This window comes from Tursiops truncatus, chromosome 16 (assembly GCF_011762595.2).
Source record: "Tursiops truncatus isolate mTurTru1 chromosome 16, mTurTru1.mat.Y, whole genome shotgun sequence".
Taxonomy (NCBI): domain Eukaryota; kingdom Metazoa; phylum Chordata; class Mammalia; order Artiodactyla; family Delphinidae; genus Tursiops; species Tursiops truncatus.
The window spans coordinates 25,332,930-25,352,551 of NC_047049.1; the positions used below are offsets into that span (position 1 = coordinate 25,332,930).

General features: G+C 41.6%; 1 protein-coding gene across 3 annotated transcripts in view; it reads right to left on the reverse strand.

Annotated features, from left to right (window-relative positions):
• Positions 1-19,622, reverse strand: part of CNNM2 (cyclin and CBS domain divalent metal cation transport mediator 2) — a 138,993-nt gene that overhangs the window by 20,254 nt on the left and 99,117 nt on the right. For 2 of the 3 annotated variants that reach the window (XM_019939915.3, XM_019939914.3), the window contains exon 2: positions 2,726-2,869. In XM_019939915.3, coding sequence (XP_019795474.1) covers positions 2,726-2,869 — 144 coding nt within the window. Of the gene's footprint in view, positions 1-2,725; positions 2,870-19,622 lie in introns of those variants that run through there. The other variant, XR_012326915.1, reaches the window with a different exon arrangement.

Consider the following 19,622-nt stretch of genomic DNA (forward strand, 5'->3'; position numbering starts at 1 on the left):
TGAGGGAGAAATGGAAATACATTCCGTTAGATTGGGGCTCTTTTCGAATGAAAATGACATAATATATGGAAAAGGCTAGGCTCTCTCTCCAGATGGTGGGCACGCTACATACAAGCACCACATGGGAAGGGGAAGGGAGAGAGAATCCTCATTAAATCAGTGCAGCACAGTCATGACTGTGACACAATCCAGAGTAAGAAATCACAGGCAACCTGATGAGGAGCAACTATCGACACACTTCGTGAGGATCTTCAGAGCCCTTTTAAGTACATTATTGGGCAGCTGGGGACAAGAATCCTCCCCTCGTGGAGCCTATACAACCACATAGCAACAGAGCCTGTAGCCCGGAGTGCACACACGCTCCTGCTACTGAGGTTGCCACACCACAGTGAAGAACAATCATTACAGAAGACACAGGGAAGCACGTCCCTGCCTTTAAGAGGCTCCCAGCCTCTGCTGAAAGAGAACACACACACACACACACACACACACACACACACACACACACACACACAATCTCAAGAAACAAACAAGAACACTTTCATGGAACAGTATTTTAATAATAATAACTGTTAGCTGCATTTCTACCCTAGACCACGAGATCCTCAAGGTCAACCAAATACAAAGGAAGTGATTCAGAATAGAGGTCAGCACACTTCCTCTGTAAAGGGCTAGACTGCAGATACTTCAGGCTCGCGGGCCATGTATGCTCTGTTGCAACTACTCAACCCTGCTGTTTAGCAAAAAGCAGCCATATGTAAATGAATTAGCGGGGCTGTGTTACAGTAAAACTTTATTACGGATATGAAATTTTAACTTATCATTTTTGCATGTCACAAAATAAAATTATTATTCTGATTTTTTTCAACTGAAAAATGTAAAAAAAAAATTTAGCTTCTGGGTCATATAAAAACAGGTGGCATGCTCTTGAGGGCTGTAGTTTGCCAATCCTTGATCTAGAAGGCGTCTCATGCAAAACCTTTCTTCAAGTATTTTTCTGGACAAAGTAATGATCAAGAAAAAACTAGGTTAGAGACAAGATCCTAATTGCTTCCTTTTTTTCCCCCAAGAATCATGAGTCTTTACATTACCATTTCATGCCTAGGGCAAATCAGAGTGATTACTAACTAGGCTTGTCCTGGGGAGACGGTGAACACAACCTGTAATTTTCCTGTCTCAAATTATCTTTAGAATCAGGCAGCATAAATCAATGCAAGCATCCTAAATAATTTTCTAATGACAAAGGTAGTCATCATCCCTGATCTGAATCAAGAATATACCTGAACCACAAGTTCAGCATCTCATCTCAGGAAGCCATGTATGAAATCAGTCTCATCAAGGTTTAAAAGAAGTGAACTGAAGTGTAAACATAAAAGCTCATAAATGTCTAGATTATCTTTCTTACAATGAGGATTACCCCTGGGGAAACGCATAAATATGCAGAGACACACTTGGTATTAAACAGTCACTATGAGGAAGGATGAAAAGAATGTAAACGCAATACTAACAATATTCTCTATTATGAAATCTCTGATTATTCTCCAAGAGTCAAAAGGATAAAACACATAGGAACTGGTGTTTTTTGTAAAGAACACTATACAGATGTGAGGAAAAAATAAGATACATTTTCAGAAGGAGGTCAAGAGCTAAACATAAAATGTATTTTTTTAAGGGTGCATGGGAGACTTTTTAAATTTTAAAATGAGGGACATTCCCTTCTAACGGGACTGAAAACAAATCATTCCTCTTTGAGCAAGGCTGGCTTTGTCCTGGGTGCTCCAGGCCATTTGAACAGTCCATTTCTCCCTCCAAGTCACGCTTTAAAAGCCAAACAGGACAAAAAGAGCCCAGATCCTCTTTCTCTATACCACCTTTGAGAGCCCCGAACATCTCAGGCCTTGGGCCACCTCTGGCATTAAGAAACTCTTGAAAGAGTCTTACTTTGCTAAGAGTAAGGCTGAGGAAGAGGGTTTAAGCTCCACAGTCCAACAGTTGTGGACTTTAATGAGACAAGATTCATGTTCAACACTCAGCCCAGAATCAAGCCGACTCCTGGGCAAACAGGTGTGGATACTTCCCTTCCCCTGCCCCGATCCAAGACCACCTCTCAAAAGGCAGAGAAGCACAGAACAAGAAAAACACAATTTTTATTGTGTACCCTAACCCGTCCTGCTTTCTCTATATTTACCCTGCTGCTCCACCACTGCCCCAGCAAAACTATGCCTGCAAACCTCACCTCTACCCTGGCCCATGGGTCCTGGAATAGAGACATTTCAACAGTTGCTATCCATCAATTTAACAATCCCCCCTCACTTTTTAAGTATTTGAATTATGACCATAGGTACAGACAGAAATTTATCTGAAAACAATTTGCCTAATTGTGTAAAATGAAAATTTAGTAAAGAACAAGTCTCCCTCCAGATGTAAAATAAATGTGAAAACCAGGAATGGAGTTTTCTGTTCAGGGCAAGCAATGCCCAAATCAACAGTTAGAAGCAGTTGGCTTTTCAAAAAAAACCATGGCCAGTTGACACTACAGGACCTGCCTCTTCTTCCTCTCCGATGAAGTGACTGGAATATACTGGTAGGTGGTACCCAGCCTACACACACAGTGCATAATTAGAAACAGGCAGACAACAGCTGGAGAGATGTCAGATGACTCACAAACAACATGACAAATAAAAGCAAAGGTTTTGGAAAATTACACTCAGGCGATGGTACTCACTGTATAAATCTGTTTCATCTAGAATCTCAGATTTGATGATTTCTTCAATCACATCCTCTAACGTGACAATTCCCAGAACTTCATAAAATGGATCCCCCTCTCCCTCATTGTTTACTCGCTGCACAATAGCCAGGTGAGATTTACCTTTAAAGAAAAGAAAACAAAGAGGTGATTTTCAGAATTTCCTGAATGAAGTCTTATAAATGATGATGGTAAAAATAGCAGCGAACACAGATACAAGATTATCAAAGTCTATCTTTCAGCATTTAAAAATGGTTTGGAAATACGACAAACAAATGGAAAAGCTTCATGGGCCATAAAAAGTAAGACCAGTTAATCCAGAAGAGCATCATCGTCTACACACATGGTACCACCATGTTACCACTTGCTTCCTGATGGATTTGGTCTTCGGTTATGTCAGCTCTTCCTTTGTGACCTTTTAGCAACTGCTACTTTACTTTAGGAGAGTTCTCAAAGTGTGGTCTGTGGACCCCTAGGGGTGCCCAAGACCCTTTTAGGAGAGTCAGAAAGGTCAAACTATTTTCATTTAGAACACTAAAATGTTCCTGGAATTTTCCACGGTGTTGATATTCGCACCAATGGTGTAAAGTGCCTGAGCACAAATCAAGGCAGCGGTAGTGGTGGTCACTATGCTACTGGTCACTGCCTTCTCCACACACACACACACACACACACACACACACACACACACACACACACACATACACACAGAGAGAGGGGAAAAAATTAGTTCCTCTTAAGAATATCCCTTAAATTAGGAGTTTGGGATTAAAATATACACACTACCATATATAAAATAGATAGCCAACAAGGACCTACTGTATAGCACAGGGAACTATACTCAATATCTTGTAATAACCTATAATGGAAGAGAATTTTAAAAAGTATATAAATATATATATGTGTGTATATACATATATACATATATATGTAACTGAATCACTTTGCTGTACACCTTAAACCAACACATTGTAAATCGACTATATTTTAATAAAAATTTAAAAATAAAATAATTCTTTTCAGACAACAACAAAAAGAATATCCTTGATGAAGCAGTAAAAGTTATAAGCTTCATTAAACCTTGATTCCCGGGACCTGTCTTTCAATACTGTATGTGACAAATTGCGAAGTACGGTAGAACACTTCTGTTGCATTCTCAAGTACGATAGTTGTTCTGAGGAAAAGGACTCAAATTGTTTTAAGGAGAATGACTCAACGCAAATTGTTTGAGTTGCAAGTTGGATCAGCCACTTTTTCCCACTGAACATCTTTTTTATTTGAAAGAATGGCTACCAAACAAACTATGATTATTTAGACTTGGATATTTGGCAGACATTTTCTTGAAAATGAACAAGATGAGCCTGTTACATTAAGGAAAACAACAGCAGTGTTTGCTGCCAAAGATAACATCTGAGCTTTCAAGGGAAAATTAGAATTTTGGGAAACTTGTATCCACCGCCATGAGCTTGAGAGCTTCTCAGTAAAGACTTTTCTGATGAGACAGGTGGTGCTATTAACAAATGAGATTTTGAAAGCACCGAACAATAAAATGTGTCAACATTTCAAAGATCTGCATAACTCTGTGAACAAGTATTTTCCAAATGACCATGGCCATGGTGTTACCAAATCACGCATGGGTAAATGATTTATTCAGAATGCAATACATAACAGTGGATTTTAAAAAACTTTTTATTTTGCAGTAATTTTAGATTTACAGAAAAGTTGCAGACAGTAGTGTCCCTGTATACCCTTTACTCAATTTCTCCCCCACTGATAACATCTTACTTTACCATGATATAGTCATCAAAACTAGAAACTGACATTGATATGGTAATATTCAGTAAATTCCAGATTTTATTTGGATTTCACCAGTTTTTCCATTAATGTTCTCTTTCTGTTCAAGTATCCAATCCAGAGTACCGTATTGCATTTAGCTGTCATGTCTTCCCAGGTTCCTCTGTTCTGTGACAGATTCCCAGTCCCCCCTCGTTTTTCATGAGCTTGACCATCAAGTAGCACTGGTCAGGTACTCTGCAGAATGACCTCTTATCTGGATATGTCTTTCTCACGATTAGACTGGGATTATGAGTTTTCTAGTTACATCACATCAGGGCTCACATGGCAGCCACATGACATCACAGGCGATGTTCACCTTCACCACTTGGTTAAGGTAGAGTTTCCCAGGTTTCTTCTCCACTACAAAGTTACTAATTTTTCCCTTTCCCTCATTCTACTTTTTGGAAGCAAGTCACTAGGTCTAGCCCACCCCCAGGGAGGGGTGAGTGGTAGGAATTAAGCTCTACTTCCTGGAGTCAGAGGGTAGCTACACACATTATTCAGAATTCTTCTGTAAGGAAGATTCCACACCAAAAGATTTTAATGTAACAGTGCACCAAAAGTCCACTGGCATAGTTTCAGATTCTATATTGCAACTAACCTTTAAGAAACTATCACTTGGGGAGTTTGGGTATATTATCAAGGAAGAACATACACAATTATTCAAAAAGCCTATTAAAATACCCCTCCCTTTTCCAAATACATATTTGTGTGAGGCCAGATTTTCTTCACATACTTCGATTAAAACAGTATACAGCACAGACTGAATGCAGAAGAGAATCCAGCTGCCTTCCATTTAGCTAGATAATAAAGAGATACACATAAAGGTAAACAATGACACTATGTTTTGGAAAAAAGTTATTTTTAATAAAAATGTTGTTTATGTTAACATGTAATGGATTTATGATTGTCCCTTAAAAACGAATAAGTAAATGTTGAAAATTTCTCAGGTTTAATTTCAAATATAGTAAACATCAAAAAGATATAACCTACAAGGAAGAACACATACTGTGAAGCTGACCAGTCCTGGATGTGAACTCCAGCACTGCCACTTTAGCCATCACCAGCAGTGTGATCGTGAGCAAACTACCTAACTTTTCCGAGCCTCAGTCTCCTCTAAACCCAGGCGCATTCATGATAGTCGCTGCCACACAGGATTATCGTGAGTGTCAGAGATAATGTTGGTGCCTAGCAAAGACAGTGCCTGGGATCCACTGGGTGATCAATATGGTAGCTCCTATTAATTTATTAATATTCCTCCTCAATTCTAAGGCACCATCAACTTATTGCCAGCTTAGTAAGAAAAAAAACCCCTACTACACTAAATGTACACTGTGGTTAAAAGATGCATTTCAATTTCAGAAAGATCTTTTAAAATATTAAATTTATCTCAAACACCAATATTGGTTTTCCCAACCCAAGGCACGCAAGGCATCTGAAACTTATCCTTAGGTTACGCCAAGGAGACACGATATCTGGAAATTTCATGATCAGTTAACACGTATATTATTTTTTTTAATGTCAGGGTGAGGTTTTTGGGTTTTTGCGGGGGGGGGGTGGAGTGAGGGGGTGTCCTTTAAATAAAGTTTACTTAAAACTTCAAACTGGGTGAGTTTGCTCAGACACAATCATCCAGACAAACTAAAAATATCCTGAAGGCCAGGTCTGATCAAGTTCCCAGCACTTACTCAGAAACTGGCTTTGGTTCTGTAGAGCCTGTCCGCCCTTTTCTGCTCTGCCTCAGACCCCTTTATACGCAACAATGTCTGGAGGCCTAGAAGTTTAGATCGTTAGACAATTAGGCCTCCTAACAATTTGCATCCTTAGCATGCTCACGCTCAAAGAATGAAAATATTTTGAGCAAATGAGACTAGCAGGGAAACTTATCAGCAATAGATATAAACACCGCATCAGCTCAAGTCGATTCTAGTCTAGTCAATTTGGTCCGGTCAGTTTCTCACATCTGCTTTCCCAAGGACCCAAACATAAGCAGTTAAAAATTCTTGGTGAATGCTGTCTGTCGAAAGTTAAATTCTTTTGCTATTCCCAGCTTGTGATCATTTAAAAGGAATTTTCCAAAGCAAGGTCTAATATTAGACTCAAAATGAAGTTTCCATTCCACTGAGGCGCTATTCTCACCAAAGTAACTACCGCATAATCAGATTGTCTTGGAGCAATTCGTTTAAATGCAGATGGACATACTTGAAATACCAGCTCAGCAGCACCAACAGATCTGACTGGAAAGAGCCTTACTCTCGGAGAAATTATTCATGTAAGGTAGGATTCTGAGATTGAAAATTATTGAGTTTCCTTCCAAGCTCACTTGTTCCCTTTCACACCCCCACCTCCAATGTTGAAACTTCTTCATCTGCCCCAGAGCCACATATTTTTAGCTTTGGAATTCCTGGTGAGAAGTCTTGTTTTTTGAACCTTCTTCCCACTAAGCAGTACAAAAAAAAAAATGATACCCCTCTTCCCTAATCATGCTTTTGGAGGACAACGATACAAGGTACCTCTTCCCCCACTTAACCATTCGCTGCAGGGAGTTCAGTCTTTGGCCTCATCCATGGAGCAATCAAAAAGAAAATGTAAACCTGTCAATACAGAAATTTTAAAAACTGAGCTCAAACAGCATCCTTTTGAACCTGAGTGTTGGAGGCATTAAGCCAGGATTGAAAGCAGCAAAGCAATTTTGGGGAAACTAATAAAAGGCATTTATAAACCAAAAACTAGAATTTTTTTGGATTCTTAACCTCCAAAGAATGAAAACACAGCAATCAGCACAATATGTAATTATAGGCATTAAGTAGCACTAAAACTTTTAAATATACATGGATCAAATAAACTTGATTAACTATATACAGAATAAAGCAGACATTAGGGCTTGGAGACAGCCCTTTTTTGCTAGCTGTAAGAGGTCTTGCAGTATTCATGTCATTTCCAACTGTCCTGAACTTTATACCCATAGCCTCTCTTCACGTAGTCTGGTCCTAGATCACTAAGGGATCACTAAGTCAGACCTAAGAGAATCTATGCAGGCCTCTCTTCAGAGTACAGGGCTCTATCAATATATTTCTATTCAAATTCAGTATCATAAGCAAGTTATTATGAAATAATCACCTAGATTTTAACTGTTACGTGCTCAAAACAGGGCACTTGCACAGATGAAATTACAAGAACATGTCTTGTAATTGTAATGCTAAGTAAAATGTAATTGTATGCTAAGTAAAATCATCTACACAGTAAAACTGGGATCGAATTTCTGCCTCTGCCTGCTTTCACTGCTCCCTAAATCAAAGTATTGCCTATTCTCTCTGGAGAATCAGCCCAGAATGGTAGCAGGTTGCCACACTCCCATTTTTTAACCTTACCACGACGCTAGGCTCGAATTCTGAATGACAGATACCATTTGTATTTTGATAGAAATAATTAACTAGATAGTGATTAGGCTGGCAAAGGGTACCTTAACTGCCTGATGAAAATATGGACTCGTTGGCTATCATACAAGTTTGATGTCAATCAAGTGAAATGGAACAGTAGACAGAGTAAGTGAAATAGCTAAGGAGGAAAGCCAAGAGGGTAGATGAAGTAGAATGGAATTAGGAACAACTCGACACAGCTGCACTAATAACAAGTGACAGGCGGTAGTCCAAGAGACCTAACAATGCAAGCGCAAGGCAGACAGAGTCTTAAATGCCACTCGAACAGCAGGAGGAAAACAAACAGAAGATTCAGCCGTGAGAAACTAAAGCCAAACGTCTTATATCTGCGATGGCTGCCGTGTCACACCACTGTAGGGGCACAGAATGCAAGGCCTAATGGTTCGCCTGAGGTTGTGCAGTGTCGTGGCCCCTCACTTAAAGAAGGGTAGGGCAAATGAAGCGTTTGATATGCCTTTGTTTTTAAACATTTCCCAGTTTATCTAACAAAAGAATTATAATAACTCAGTAAGTAAGAATTAATAGGGGCTTCCCTGGTGGCGCAGTGGTTGAGAGTCCGCCTGCCGATGCAGGGGATATGGGTTCGTGCCCCGGTCCGGGAAGATCCCACGTGCCGCGGAGCGGCTGGGCCCTTGAGCCATGGCCGCTGAGCCTGCGCTCCGCAACGGGAGAGGCCACAACAGTGAGAGGCCCGCGTACCGCAAAAAAAAAAAAAAAAAGAAAAGAAAAGAATTAATAAAGTTCCTTAGAGTGAGTTCTATGACAGGGGTCCCCAACCCGCGGGCCGAGGACAGGTACCGGGCCGCACGGCAGGAGGTGAGTGGCGAGCGAACAAAACTTCATCTGCCGCTCCCCATCGCTCGCATTACCGCCTGAACCACCCCCCCATCCCGCACCCCCGTCCGTGGAAAAACTGTCTTCCGCGGAACCGGTCCCTGGTGCCAAAAAGGTTGGGGACCGCTGTTCTATGGAACTAGTGATAAAAGAAAGAAATGCTCTGTAAATCAGAATTCAGGGCCCCCATCACTAAAACAAAACGGGATGGAGGATAGATTTGAATGGCCATACTTAAGATCTCCCAAGGAAACCAGTTTGCATATTAGTCATCAAGGAAGTCAATACACTTTAAATAGCATTAGAGTTAGATTTAGTCTGACTTACAAAAAGTGAACAAACTGATCAATGAGCTAATGTTTATGCACATAATTTATAATCCAGAAAACACAATGCTATGTATGTATCAATGAACTATAGTCACACAAATCCATTCATTCACTCAGTAAACATTTACTGAATGCCTACTATGTGCCAGGCTCATACCTCAGGGAACAAAACAAAGCTCTGGCTTTCAAGGAACATTCTAGCAGGGGAGACAGACACTAAGGGAAAGAGATAGTATGAAAGCATGTCAGATTGTATAAAATGTGCTGTGGAGAACAAAAAAGTAGGGGCCGAATTATTTAATTTAGGCTGGCCAAGGGAAAGGGGACATCGAGCTGAAGGTCGTTAAACAGCCAGATGAAGTAAGTAAGGGGCTGGGGAAGATGTTTCAGGTGGAGGGAACAATGGAGCGCTGGAAAGGGGAGGCCTGGCGTGCTTGAGGAAAAGCAAGGACGCTGGTGTGGCTGGAACAGAGTGAGCAGGAGAGGAAGAATCAAAGATGGGGGTGGCGGCGGGCAGCAGGGGTGGTGGGCAGTGGGCAGATCATGTCACCATCACAAGGACTTTAGCTTTTACTCGGAGATGGGAAGTCCCTGGAGGGTTCTGAGCTGAAGAGTGACTTGATCTGTATTGTTTTGAAAGGATCACTGACTGCTGTGGTGAGAAAAGTCCTGGCAGCTGGTGGGAGAAAGATGCAGCGGGAAAGGCAGAGCCGGGAAAAAGGAAACCCAATCAAGAAGTTATTTCATGACTTTTTTTTTTCCTTAAATTCCATATATATGTGTTAGCATACAGTATTTGTCTCTCTCTTTCTGACTTTACCCTGTATGACAGACTCTAGGTCTATCCACCTCATTACAAATAGCTCAATTTCGTTTCTTTTTATGGCTGAGTAATATTCCATTGTATATATGTGCCACATCTTCTTTATCCATTCATCCGATGATGGGCACTTAGGTTGCTTCCATGTCCTGGCTATTGTAAATAGAGCTGCAATGAACATTTTGGTACATGACTCTTTTTGAATTATAACTGATTCACTTTGTTATAAAGCAGAAACTAACACACCATTGTAAAGCAATTATACCCCAATAAAGATGGAAGGGAGGGAGGGAGGGAGGGAGGGAGGGAGGGAGGGAGGGAGGAAGGAAGGGAGGAAGGAAGGAAGGAAGGAAGGAAGGAAGGAAGGAAGGAAGGAAGGAAGGAAGGAAGGAAGGAAGGAAGGAGTTATTTCAGCAATCCCAGTGAGAGGAGATAGTGACCGGAACCAGATGCTAACAGTGGAGGGGATGAGAAGTACTTAGATTCCAGGTATATATTTTAGAAGGAGCCAACAGGTTTTGCTGATGGACTGAATGTAGGCGGGAGAGAAGGAGACAAGCCAAGGCTGACTCTAAGGTTTTGGGGCCTGAGCCGTGGAAAGGATAGAGTTGCCGAGAAGGACTGTGGGAGGTACACGTCTGGAAGGAAAAAATCAATTCAGTTTTAGACAGGTTAAGTTCAAGATGCCTACTAGACATCCTAGTGGAAATGTCAAACAGGCAGTTACATACCTACGTCAGAACTCGAGAAAGAGAGAGCGAGCGAGACATGTGGGTTACAGATGAAGAGCGAGATCCCCCAGAGAAGAGAGGCTAGTGAAGCCAGACACTGGAGGAGATCACCGAGAGAGAGGGTGTGGGCAGAGAAAAGATCCCAGCACTGAGCCTGGGGCAGGCCAATGTCTCATAGGGCAGGAAGTGGAGATACAGCCAAAAAGGAGATTGAGAAGGAGGGGCCGGTGGAGTGAGCAGAGAATAGAGAGAACAGTGTTTTGGAAGCCAAACTTTTTAAAAACCACTTCAAGAAGCAGAAAAGAGTCAAAAGTATATGTGGTCAAAAGGTTGTGAAAGATGATTCTGGTGACAAAAGATGCTCAAGATAAGAAAGGTCATAGATGAAGAATCCAAAGACTATCATCTCAGTGCCATCCACTGTGATTTCCAGAACAGCCCTTCCTACTTCTAACAGGGACACACACTGGCCTGCTTCTGCCAGGGAGCCTTCACCAGAGAGAAAAAGGCCTGTGTCTTTAGACAGAGTCTGGTTTGTCCTCCCCCAAATAACACCACTTTTGAATACCCACTTCTGGAAATGATGCCATTAGATCTCCAATCACCCAGGCTTAAAACTCTGAATCACCTTTGCCTCTTCTCTCCATTTCTCCCCACCCTTTTTTTCCCCTTTTTAACGAAGACTGAATGAATGGATGGATACCTACATGCAATAATGTGTATAAAATGCACGGTTCAGGGACCTCCCCGGTGGTCCCGCGGTTAAGACTCCACGCTTCCAATGCAGGGGGTGTGGGTTTGATCCCTGGTCAGGGAGCTAAGATCTCACATGCATTTCGGCCAAAAAACCAAAACATAAAACAGAAGCCAAATTGTAACAAATTCAATGAAGACTTTTAAAAAAATTGGTCCACATCAAAAAAAAAAAAAAAGAAAGAAAGAAAATGCATAGTTCAAGGAGTAGTTACAGAACTACCACCCAGGAGGGACTAGAGGGGACTTCAGGGGTATGGGAGGCAGGGGCAGGAAGGCGTCAGGGCGCGACAGGAGAAGCAGCTAAGTCGGATAAGCAGACGTAAGCAGGTTCCGAGGGGAATACAGGCCTGCCTGTGGCCTCCCACGTAGGACCTGTCGGCAACCCCTTCTGTGTTAATAGCAGGTCCCCATAAAATAGATGACCTGGTGGTCCAGCAGCATATTATCTCATGATGACTCAGTTGCAATACAACCTCAGAAAAGGGGAAGCAATGCTCCTACTACATTTAGCCATATGTGGAATAGTGTGTTCAGGTCTGGGTCTTGCATTTTGTAAGAGGCAAACTGAGGCGAGAGCTACCAAGATCTCGTAAGATGTATACGCAGCGGCACACGAGGAGGAAATGAAGGCCAGAGACATTGAGCTAGACGAGAAACCTGGGCAGGGATAGGCAGGACGGCAGCCTTCAAATCTCTGAAACGTAAGTAACCATTTGGTTCTTGTGGCCCCTCCTCAGCTGACAACGCTGCCCGTGTACTCGAACCTCATTTACCACAAGGTTAGTTGTTTCCCTGCTTAGATCATAAACTCCTTGACCACAGGGACCTCTGTGTTATTCATCTTTGTCTTCCTCTTCATCCGCAGGCCCCACCAAGCCTAGCATAATAACCTAACACTCCTACATACACAAAGGTAATACTTACTAAACCGCAACACAATCATATCATCCTATTACTCAAAAAGTGCTCACTTCCCATCCACAGCTAAATTTAAAAGAAAACGTCTTCGAGTGGGGTTCAAAGGCCATCATCCTCCTCTTATGCTCTCATTGTCCCGGCCAATCAAATGACTTGATTTTGTCCAATCATAACCTCCACGGTTTTCCTCATCCCCACAGAAGAGGTAAGAAGGAGCCTCTCCTCAGGGGAAGTGATCAGCGATCACAGGAGCCTGACTCCTGCACACACAGCCCTAACACAGCCCCGCCTCAGCTACACCTGGGCCCGGGGAGTGCCTGGGTCTCCACACCCACATTGCTCTTAACAGTAGATAGGTCCTTACCCTATCCATCGCCCTCTCAGTTCAACAGGTGCAAAATCAAAAGAAAAAGAAACCCTGAATAACAAGCTATAGTACACAAAAGCAGCTATTTTCTCACAGATTTCTGTAATGAATACATGGATGGATTCTTACACACGCCTTGCAGATCTTCTACTGACTCATACAGTGATAGATCTAGTATTATGACATGAGTACAATGGTAAAGTTTGCTTAAGGAGAAGCAACACGATTTCATTCAGGGAGCTATCACCTTGCTATTTCTGTCCTGTTTAAAGCTAAAAAAAAAACCCCACAACCTTCATGTTTTTTAAGTACTTATTTTACCTCACCATCCCAGCCACAGCTAAGTGCATTTTTTCCAACTGAATTTTCCCACCATAAAATACACCAGAAAAATGTGACACAGATCTTAAAATAGTCCTGTATAAATAATTCAGGAGTATATCTATAGAAGCACTTGCTGTATATAGAAATACACTGGTTTTAAGTGATGATAACTGTTGCTATTCCAGGAGACAAAAAGCCCTCTTTTATCAGAAGTTTTACTACTTCTAAAAATTCCAGTGGCCACCAGCTAAGTGGCTGACCAAGATCTCCCTAGCAGGACAGCTTCTCAGCTCCAGGTATGTGGGGTTCCCCAGCCATCGACACTCCCAGTTAGGTCACATCTGCCAGGAGGTTTACTAGGATGGAATATGGAATCATGGTTTCCTAAAAAATAATCTAATTTTGGGGGGTGAGGGTAGGAGTTTTTGATGCAGACAGTATTTCTTAATAGGGCCGTTTCCTGGGTAGAACCCGAATTTATCTACTAATTTAGATTATAACCGCTTTCAGGGAAATTCGTTGACCAAGCTCTGAAAGTAAGAAGGGCAATCATTCACGGAGGTGCTCAGCCTCTAAGGGACTTAAAAAAAACAGAAGCAAAGCCTATGCCTTCCCTGAAGGTTGACTGCAGAGACCTGGGCACAGAGCAGGGAGCCCCCAGGAGTCAGAGCACCTAGGCTGAGTTCACCAGGGCCCAGTCTCAATGCTGCTCCCTGGAGGTTACCTCTCTGATTGTCCCAGGCTTCCTTCTATTTGCTATAAATACCTGTTTCTTAACATGTAAACTAAGTTTGGTCCCACCTGCCCATTCTTAACTGTAGTTTCTTATTCTGTATCCCTAAAATAGAAATACCTGAGGGACTTCCTTGGTGGTCCAGTGGCTAAGACGCCGTGCTCCCAATGCAGGGGGCCCGGGTTCGATCCCTGGTCAGGGAACCAGATCCCGAATGCCGCAACTAAAAAAAAAAAAAAAAAAGGTCCCGCACGAAGCAACGAAGATCCCGCATGCCGCAACTAAGACCTGGCGCAGCCAAATAAATAAATAAATATTAAAAAAAAAAGAAATACCTGAAAGAGAAAAACATTAGGTTGAACGTATCTTTTAAGACAATCAATGTTTAAAAGAATTATGTTTGTAGATATCTTTAGAATGTTACTATTATTTTTGACTGAATTTCACTTCTCCATAAATATCTCTGATGCAGTAAGATTAGAAACATACACTGAGAAAATCCAATCCACGTGGTTCTCAGATTTTGACAGCTGTATCCATGGAGATTTGGGGAAGGTGTGGCTGCCTTCAAGGACATCAGCATTTACATCTGGAAAAGTTCCTGAAATACATGAAAACTACAGATAGCTGCCCGGCACCTCAGAGGCACGCAAATATTCACTAAATGAGCGAATCCACACACTTATCTGAATCCTTCGAAAGTAGTTTTACCTTCAATCTATACAACTTTCCAGGCTAAAATAGTATTTGTCCTACAGCTAACTACCTCCTGCACATTTCTAGAGGTTTCCTCTAGACTTATGTTTTAGGTTACGTCTGGCCTTATTTTTTGAGGTAGTAAATCACATCTTTTCTCGGTCATCATTATTACAGAGTGAAGACTCCATCTTTTTACAGTATGCTCAATATTTCATCTAAGAATTTAAGCTTCTATGTTGTGTTTAATATAAAAATGTTTTGTAAAAAATCATCTATCACCTACAATTTTCCCAACAGTCATACTTTCATCCACTCAAATATATATTGAGTATGTAGTTTATTCGAGCATAGGGCTAAGACATGTACATGTCTACCTCCTTAAGAAAACATGACTATTTTTAAAAGACAGATTAGGGCTTCCCTGGTGGCGCAGTCGTTGGGAATCTGCCTGCCGATGCAGGGGACACGGGTTCGTGCCCCGGTCCAGGAAGATCCCACATGCCGCGGAGCGGCTGGGCCCGTGAGCCATGGCCGCTGAGCCTGCGCGTCCAGAGCCTGTGCTCCGCAACAGGAGAGGCCACAGCAGTGAGAGGCCCACATACCACAAAAAAAAAAAAAAAAAAGACAGATTAGAAAAAGATTAATCATATTATAAAAGGACTGCCTTATAAAATGGATCATTTTTAATAGAATTTTATTTTGAAATAACTATGCATTCTTATGCCGTTGTAAGAAATAACAGAAAGGTCTCATGTGTTTTCACCCAAGATCCCACATACTTTTGGGAGCATCTTGCAAAACCAAATTGTGTGACAGCACACCTTAACCAGTATACTGACGTCAACACAGTAACGTACAGAACATTTCCATCACCACAAGGACCCCTCCCGTTGCCCTTTTACAGCCACACTCCCTTCCCTTTCCAACCCCCAGAACAAACCATGTTAATAGCTTCTCTGGTAAAGTAAGTGCTTAGTTTTCCACTGCCAGTGGCTCTTAAGCTTTACCTTTTAAGTGTAAACAAATATTTTAAAACTCACAAAATGGTGATCAGGAGGAAAACATTTTTCAGTCAACAAAAACCTGTTTTACATGCAACTTCTGAAAACTCAAGAGTGGGCTTCAGTCCTCACAAGATTAACTAACCAGGCTCCCCTGGTTGAGGCACACAGCAGGCAGCTCTACAACTGTGACTGCTCAGATGGGACTGCTTATAAAAAGCAGCGGAGATACCAGCCCTGATTTAATAAATGTCTGCAGAAGCACCTCTGCGGCAGTATTTTCCAGGCAGCTCCTCTGGCTTCTCTGAATGTGATGGGTTTTTGATGTGTCAACTTGGATAGGTAACAGCCCTCAGTAATTCAATTAAACGTGAATCTAGGTGCTGCTGGGATGGGATTTTGCAGATGTAGTTAAAGTCCCTAATGGGTCGACTTTAAGGGTAGCTATCCTGGGTGGGACGGGCTCAATCTACTGAAGGCCTTAAAAGCAGGGTGAAGGCTTCCAGAGAGAGAGAAGATGTTCCACCTGTCGAAAGCTGCTGCAGACCACACCCGTGGGGTTTCCACCTGCTCATGACCTTCCCTCCCTCATGGCCTGCCCTACAAACGCTGTACTTTCTCTTGGACGGCCTCTGCAATTACATAAGCTTGCCCCTTTTAAGAAAATTCCTTAACGAATGTGGTATCCGTCTTCTACTGGTTCTGCTTGTTGAACCATGACTGACCTACTCAGGATCCACACCACAAAGGGATTTAGAAGGCAGGTACCGAAGGAAAACTAGGATTAGGGAATTCCCTGGCAGTCCAGCGGTTGGGACTCTACACTTTCACTGCCGAGGGCGCAGATTCAATCTCTGGTTGGGGAACTAAGATCCCTCAAGCCACGTGGCGTGGCCAAAAAGAAAAACCAGGATTAGACTAGGATTAGACTAAGTAATATTTCCCAAACCCAAGACCATGGGTGACTGATTGTCTAGGAAGACAAACTAATATTATGTAGTAATATATGCACTAAATTCCAGAGAGACCTGCTGAATGAACTTGCTGGTAGAAATAGCAAGGAAACTAAATTTTCAGAACAAAAAATTAACCTAGACTGCGATTGTATTTAAAGACAAGAAGCCAAATCATTTACTTATTAAACCATCCACGTGGATTATCCTATTAAGGACAGCCCTGTGGTCCTCCCACCTAACCCAGGATTCCAGGCCACAAATAATAGATGGCCTCACATTCCCACACCACCACCAGCTGTTCATTCTCTTTTGCTTGTTCTTCAGTCTTGCTGCCAGATACGTTAGCCAGAAACCCAAAGTGAGGCAATTAATAGAAGATTCCAGTCACTATGTGACTTGCTTAACGGCCTGTCCAAATGATTTGTGAGAAAAATCTTATGAACCAACAGGATAGAAACTGAAGAGTTTTTTCCATTATTCTCCTCTCCCAGAGTATTTAAAGACTTGGATTTTCCCATCTTTGGGGGAAATATTTTCTTATAAATAGTGAGGCATGCCGGGCATCTCCACTTCATCTTTTTTCGTGGTCTGTACCACTCACTGTACACTCACTGGAATGTTTTCCTAGTAAATGATCAGCAATGGAAAACGTGGCTAAGACAAAGGATGGCTTTCAGGCTGAGATGATGGGAACCTTCCCATCTTTCCCAAGAGATAAGTAGTTCTATAAAACTGCGGGGCTTATTTTAGAACCAATGAGTCTATTTCTGTCTTTCCTTTAGACTTGTAGCTTTCGTAAGGATGATAAATAAGGACTGACCATCTTAGTGAGGTAACAGCCCAAAATATTAGTAATTGCCCAACAAACCCAGTAATAGGAGATTCAAAAAAGGGAAATATACTTCCACTGCTAAGGTAAGGCCAACTATCAGTGTTTTAATTTTATGATTTGCTCTTCTGTTCCTTCCTTGGGTCTTAGTCTTTGGATCAGTAACATTTAGAACTTTGTTTTGCAGTCCAAAACTCTTAACATCAACTGAACTAATTTCTTGGATGATTTCTACAACACAAGGAGGCAAGATCGGTAATTAGACAAAGCAGACATAAAAACATGGTTCTCTTGTGATACAGTGAATAAAAATTACCTAAGTCCATGGATATGGTAGCAGAAAGTTCTAAAAACTCGGAAGAAAAGGGCTACAGTTCTTAGCAGGAGAGAGAGTGAGGAGTTGTCAGGAAAGCTGCAGGTTACTTTGAGACAGTCGTCCCAAATGCATTACAGGAACTGTAAAGATCTGCCACAGAAGGAACGATGATCCACAGTCAGAAAAGTTACTGCAGCTTAAACAGGAAACCCTTCTTGTTCAGGACTGTCACAGCCATAGTTTGTAAAAAGTGCAGCTATTGATTAACGCAATGTAGTGTCAATTAGATGTACATTCCTGAGGTCTTTTATCTGTTGTAGCTTTGTCTTTTTCTTTTCATTACATCAGGTATATTGCCCTGTAAATTGTGGTAGTCGTACCAGGAATAAAAAATTAAGGAATTTTTAACTTTTCAAAAAACAAAAATTACCTAAGTCCAGATGACGTGCCAAAAAACACTACAGACGAAACCACCCCTTACAACATTTGCCTTAGGAGCAGGCATTTTAAGGAGAGAGGTGAGGTCATCTCTTCTTTGAAAACCTGCTTAAAGGGAAAACTAAAGGCTGGTTTTATTAAGGAAAACCTTATCCCCTTTTCTTACTAAAGTCTCCTCTTTTCAGAAGTCCTTCCTGATGACCTCGAGTTGTAATGAGGAAATGGAATTGCTATTTTAAATTATTATACAGTTAATATAAGTTAATAGTTATGTATTATCATATAGTTAATAATCACATGATATGAGGGGAAAGGGCTATCAAAATGATCAAAATATCACTGAGTCCTGGAGTTGCAGGGAAAAATGAAAAATCATCTAGTTCAAATTCTCATCCAGTGCATTAATCCCATCTGCAAATTTTGAGCAAATAATAAACTTGAAAAAATATAAAGGGAGCAAAAATAATGAGTATTTTTCTTGCTGACCTGAGATAATAGAAGTCCTAGCATTTTACTCTTCTTTTTCCTGTCCCTAGAAACCTCAAGCACTTCGTCACCACAGAAGAGAAAAAATGATACATCAGGGCTTCCCTGGTGGTGCAGTGGTTGAGAGTCCACCTGCCGATGCAGGGGACACGGGTTCATGCCCCAGTCTGGGAAGATCCCACATGCCGTGGAGAGGCTGGGCCCGTGAGCCATGGCCGCTGAGCCTATGCGTCCGGAGCCTGTGCTCCGCAACGGGAGAGTCCACAACAGTGAGAGGCCCGCGTACCGCAAAAAAAAAAAAAAAAAAAAAAGATACATCAGATGACTTTAAAAACCAAACATTTTCTGTTTAAAATTCCTTCACAATTCCTTCTCACCACTCCCATTATCTATCTTTCCTCCCAGTATCTCTTAAAAATGTGTCAGAGACAAAAGAAAGAAGTTTTTGTATTTCTTTTTATTAATTAATTAATTTGGCTGTGCCTGGTCTTAGTTGCAGCATGCGTGATCTTTGATCTTCATTGTGGCATGTGGAATCTTTAGTTGTGGCATGAGGGATCTTTAGTTGCAGCATGTTAACTCTTAGTTGCAGCATATGGGATCTAGTTCCCCGACCAGGGATCAAGCCCGGGCCCCCTGCATTGGGAGCACAGAGTCTTAACCACTGGACCACCAGGGAAGTCCCAGGTTTTTGTATTTCTATAAGGAAAAACATCCATCAGTAGAGAAGCCTGGTTGAATAAGTTCTCGTAAATCCATACAATGGAATACTATGCAGCCATTAAAACAGGATCAAAGTAGATCTCCCTAAATTGTTATGAAAAGTTACCCAAAATAGATTAAGGAAAAAAAACTGGAATATTTTACATAGTATGATCCTATTTGTATAAATTGTATATGTATAGGAAAATTCTGGCAAGCAATAGTTGGTTAGCAGATGTTTGGTCCCATCCAAAATGTCCGTACGATATCCTTGATATTCAGTCTTGTCCAAAACCATTTGGCATGGACCAAATATGCTCAGGACGTTTTGGACAGGACCAAACGTTCTACAGGGGAAACA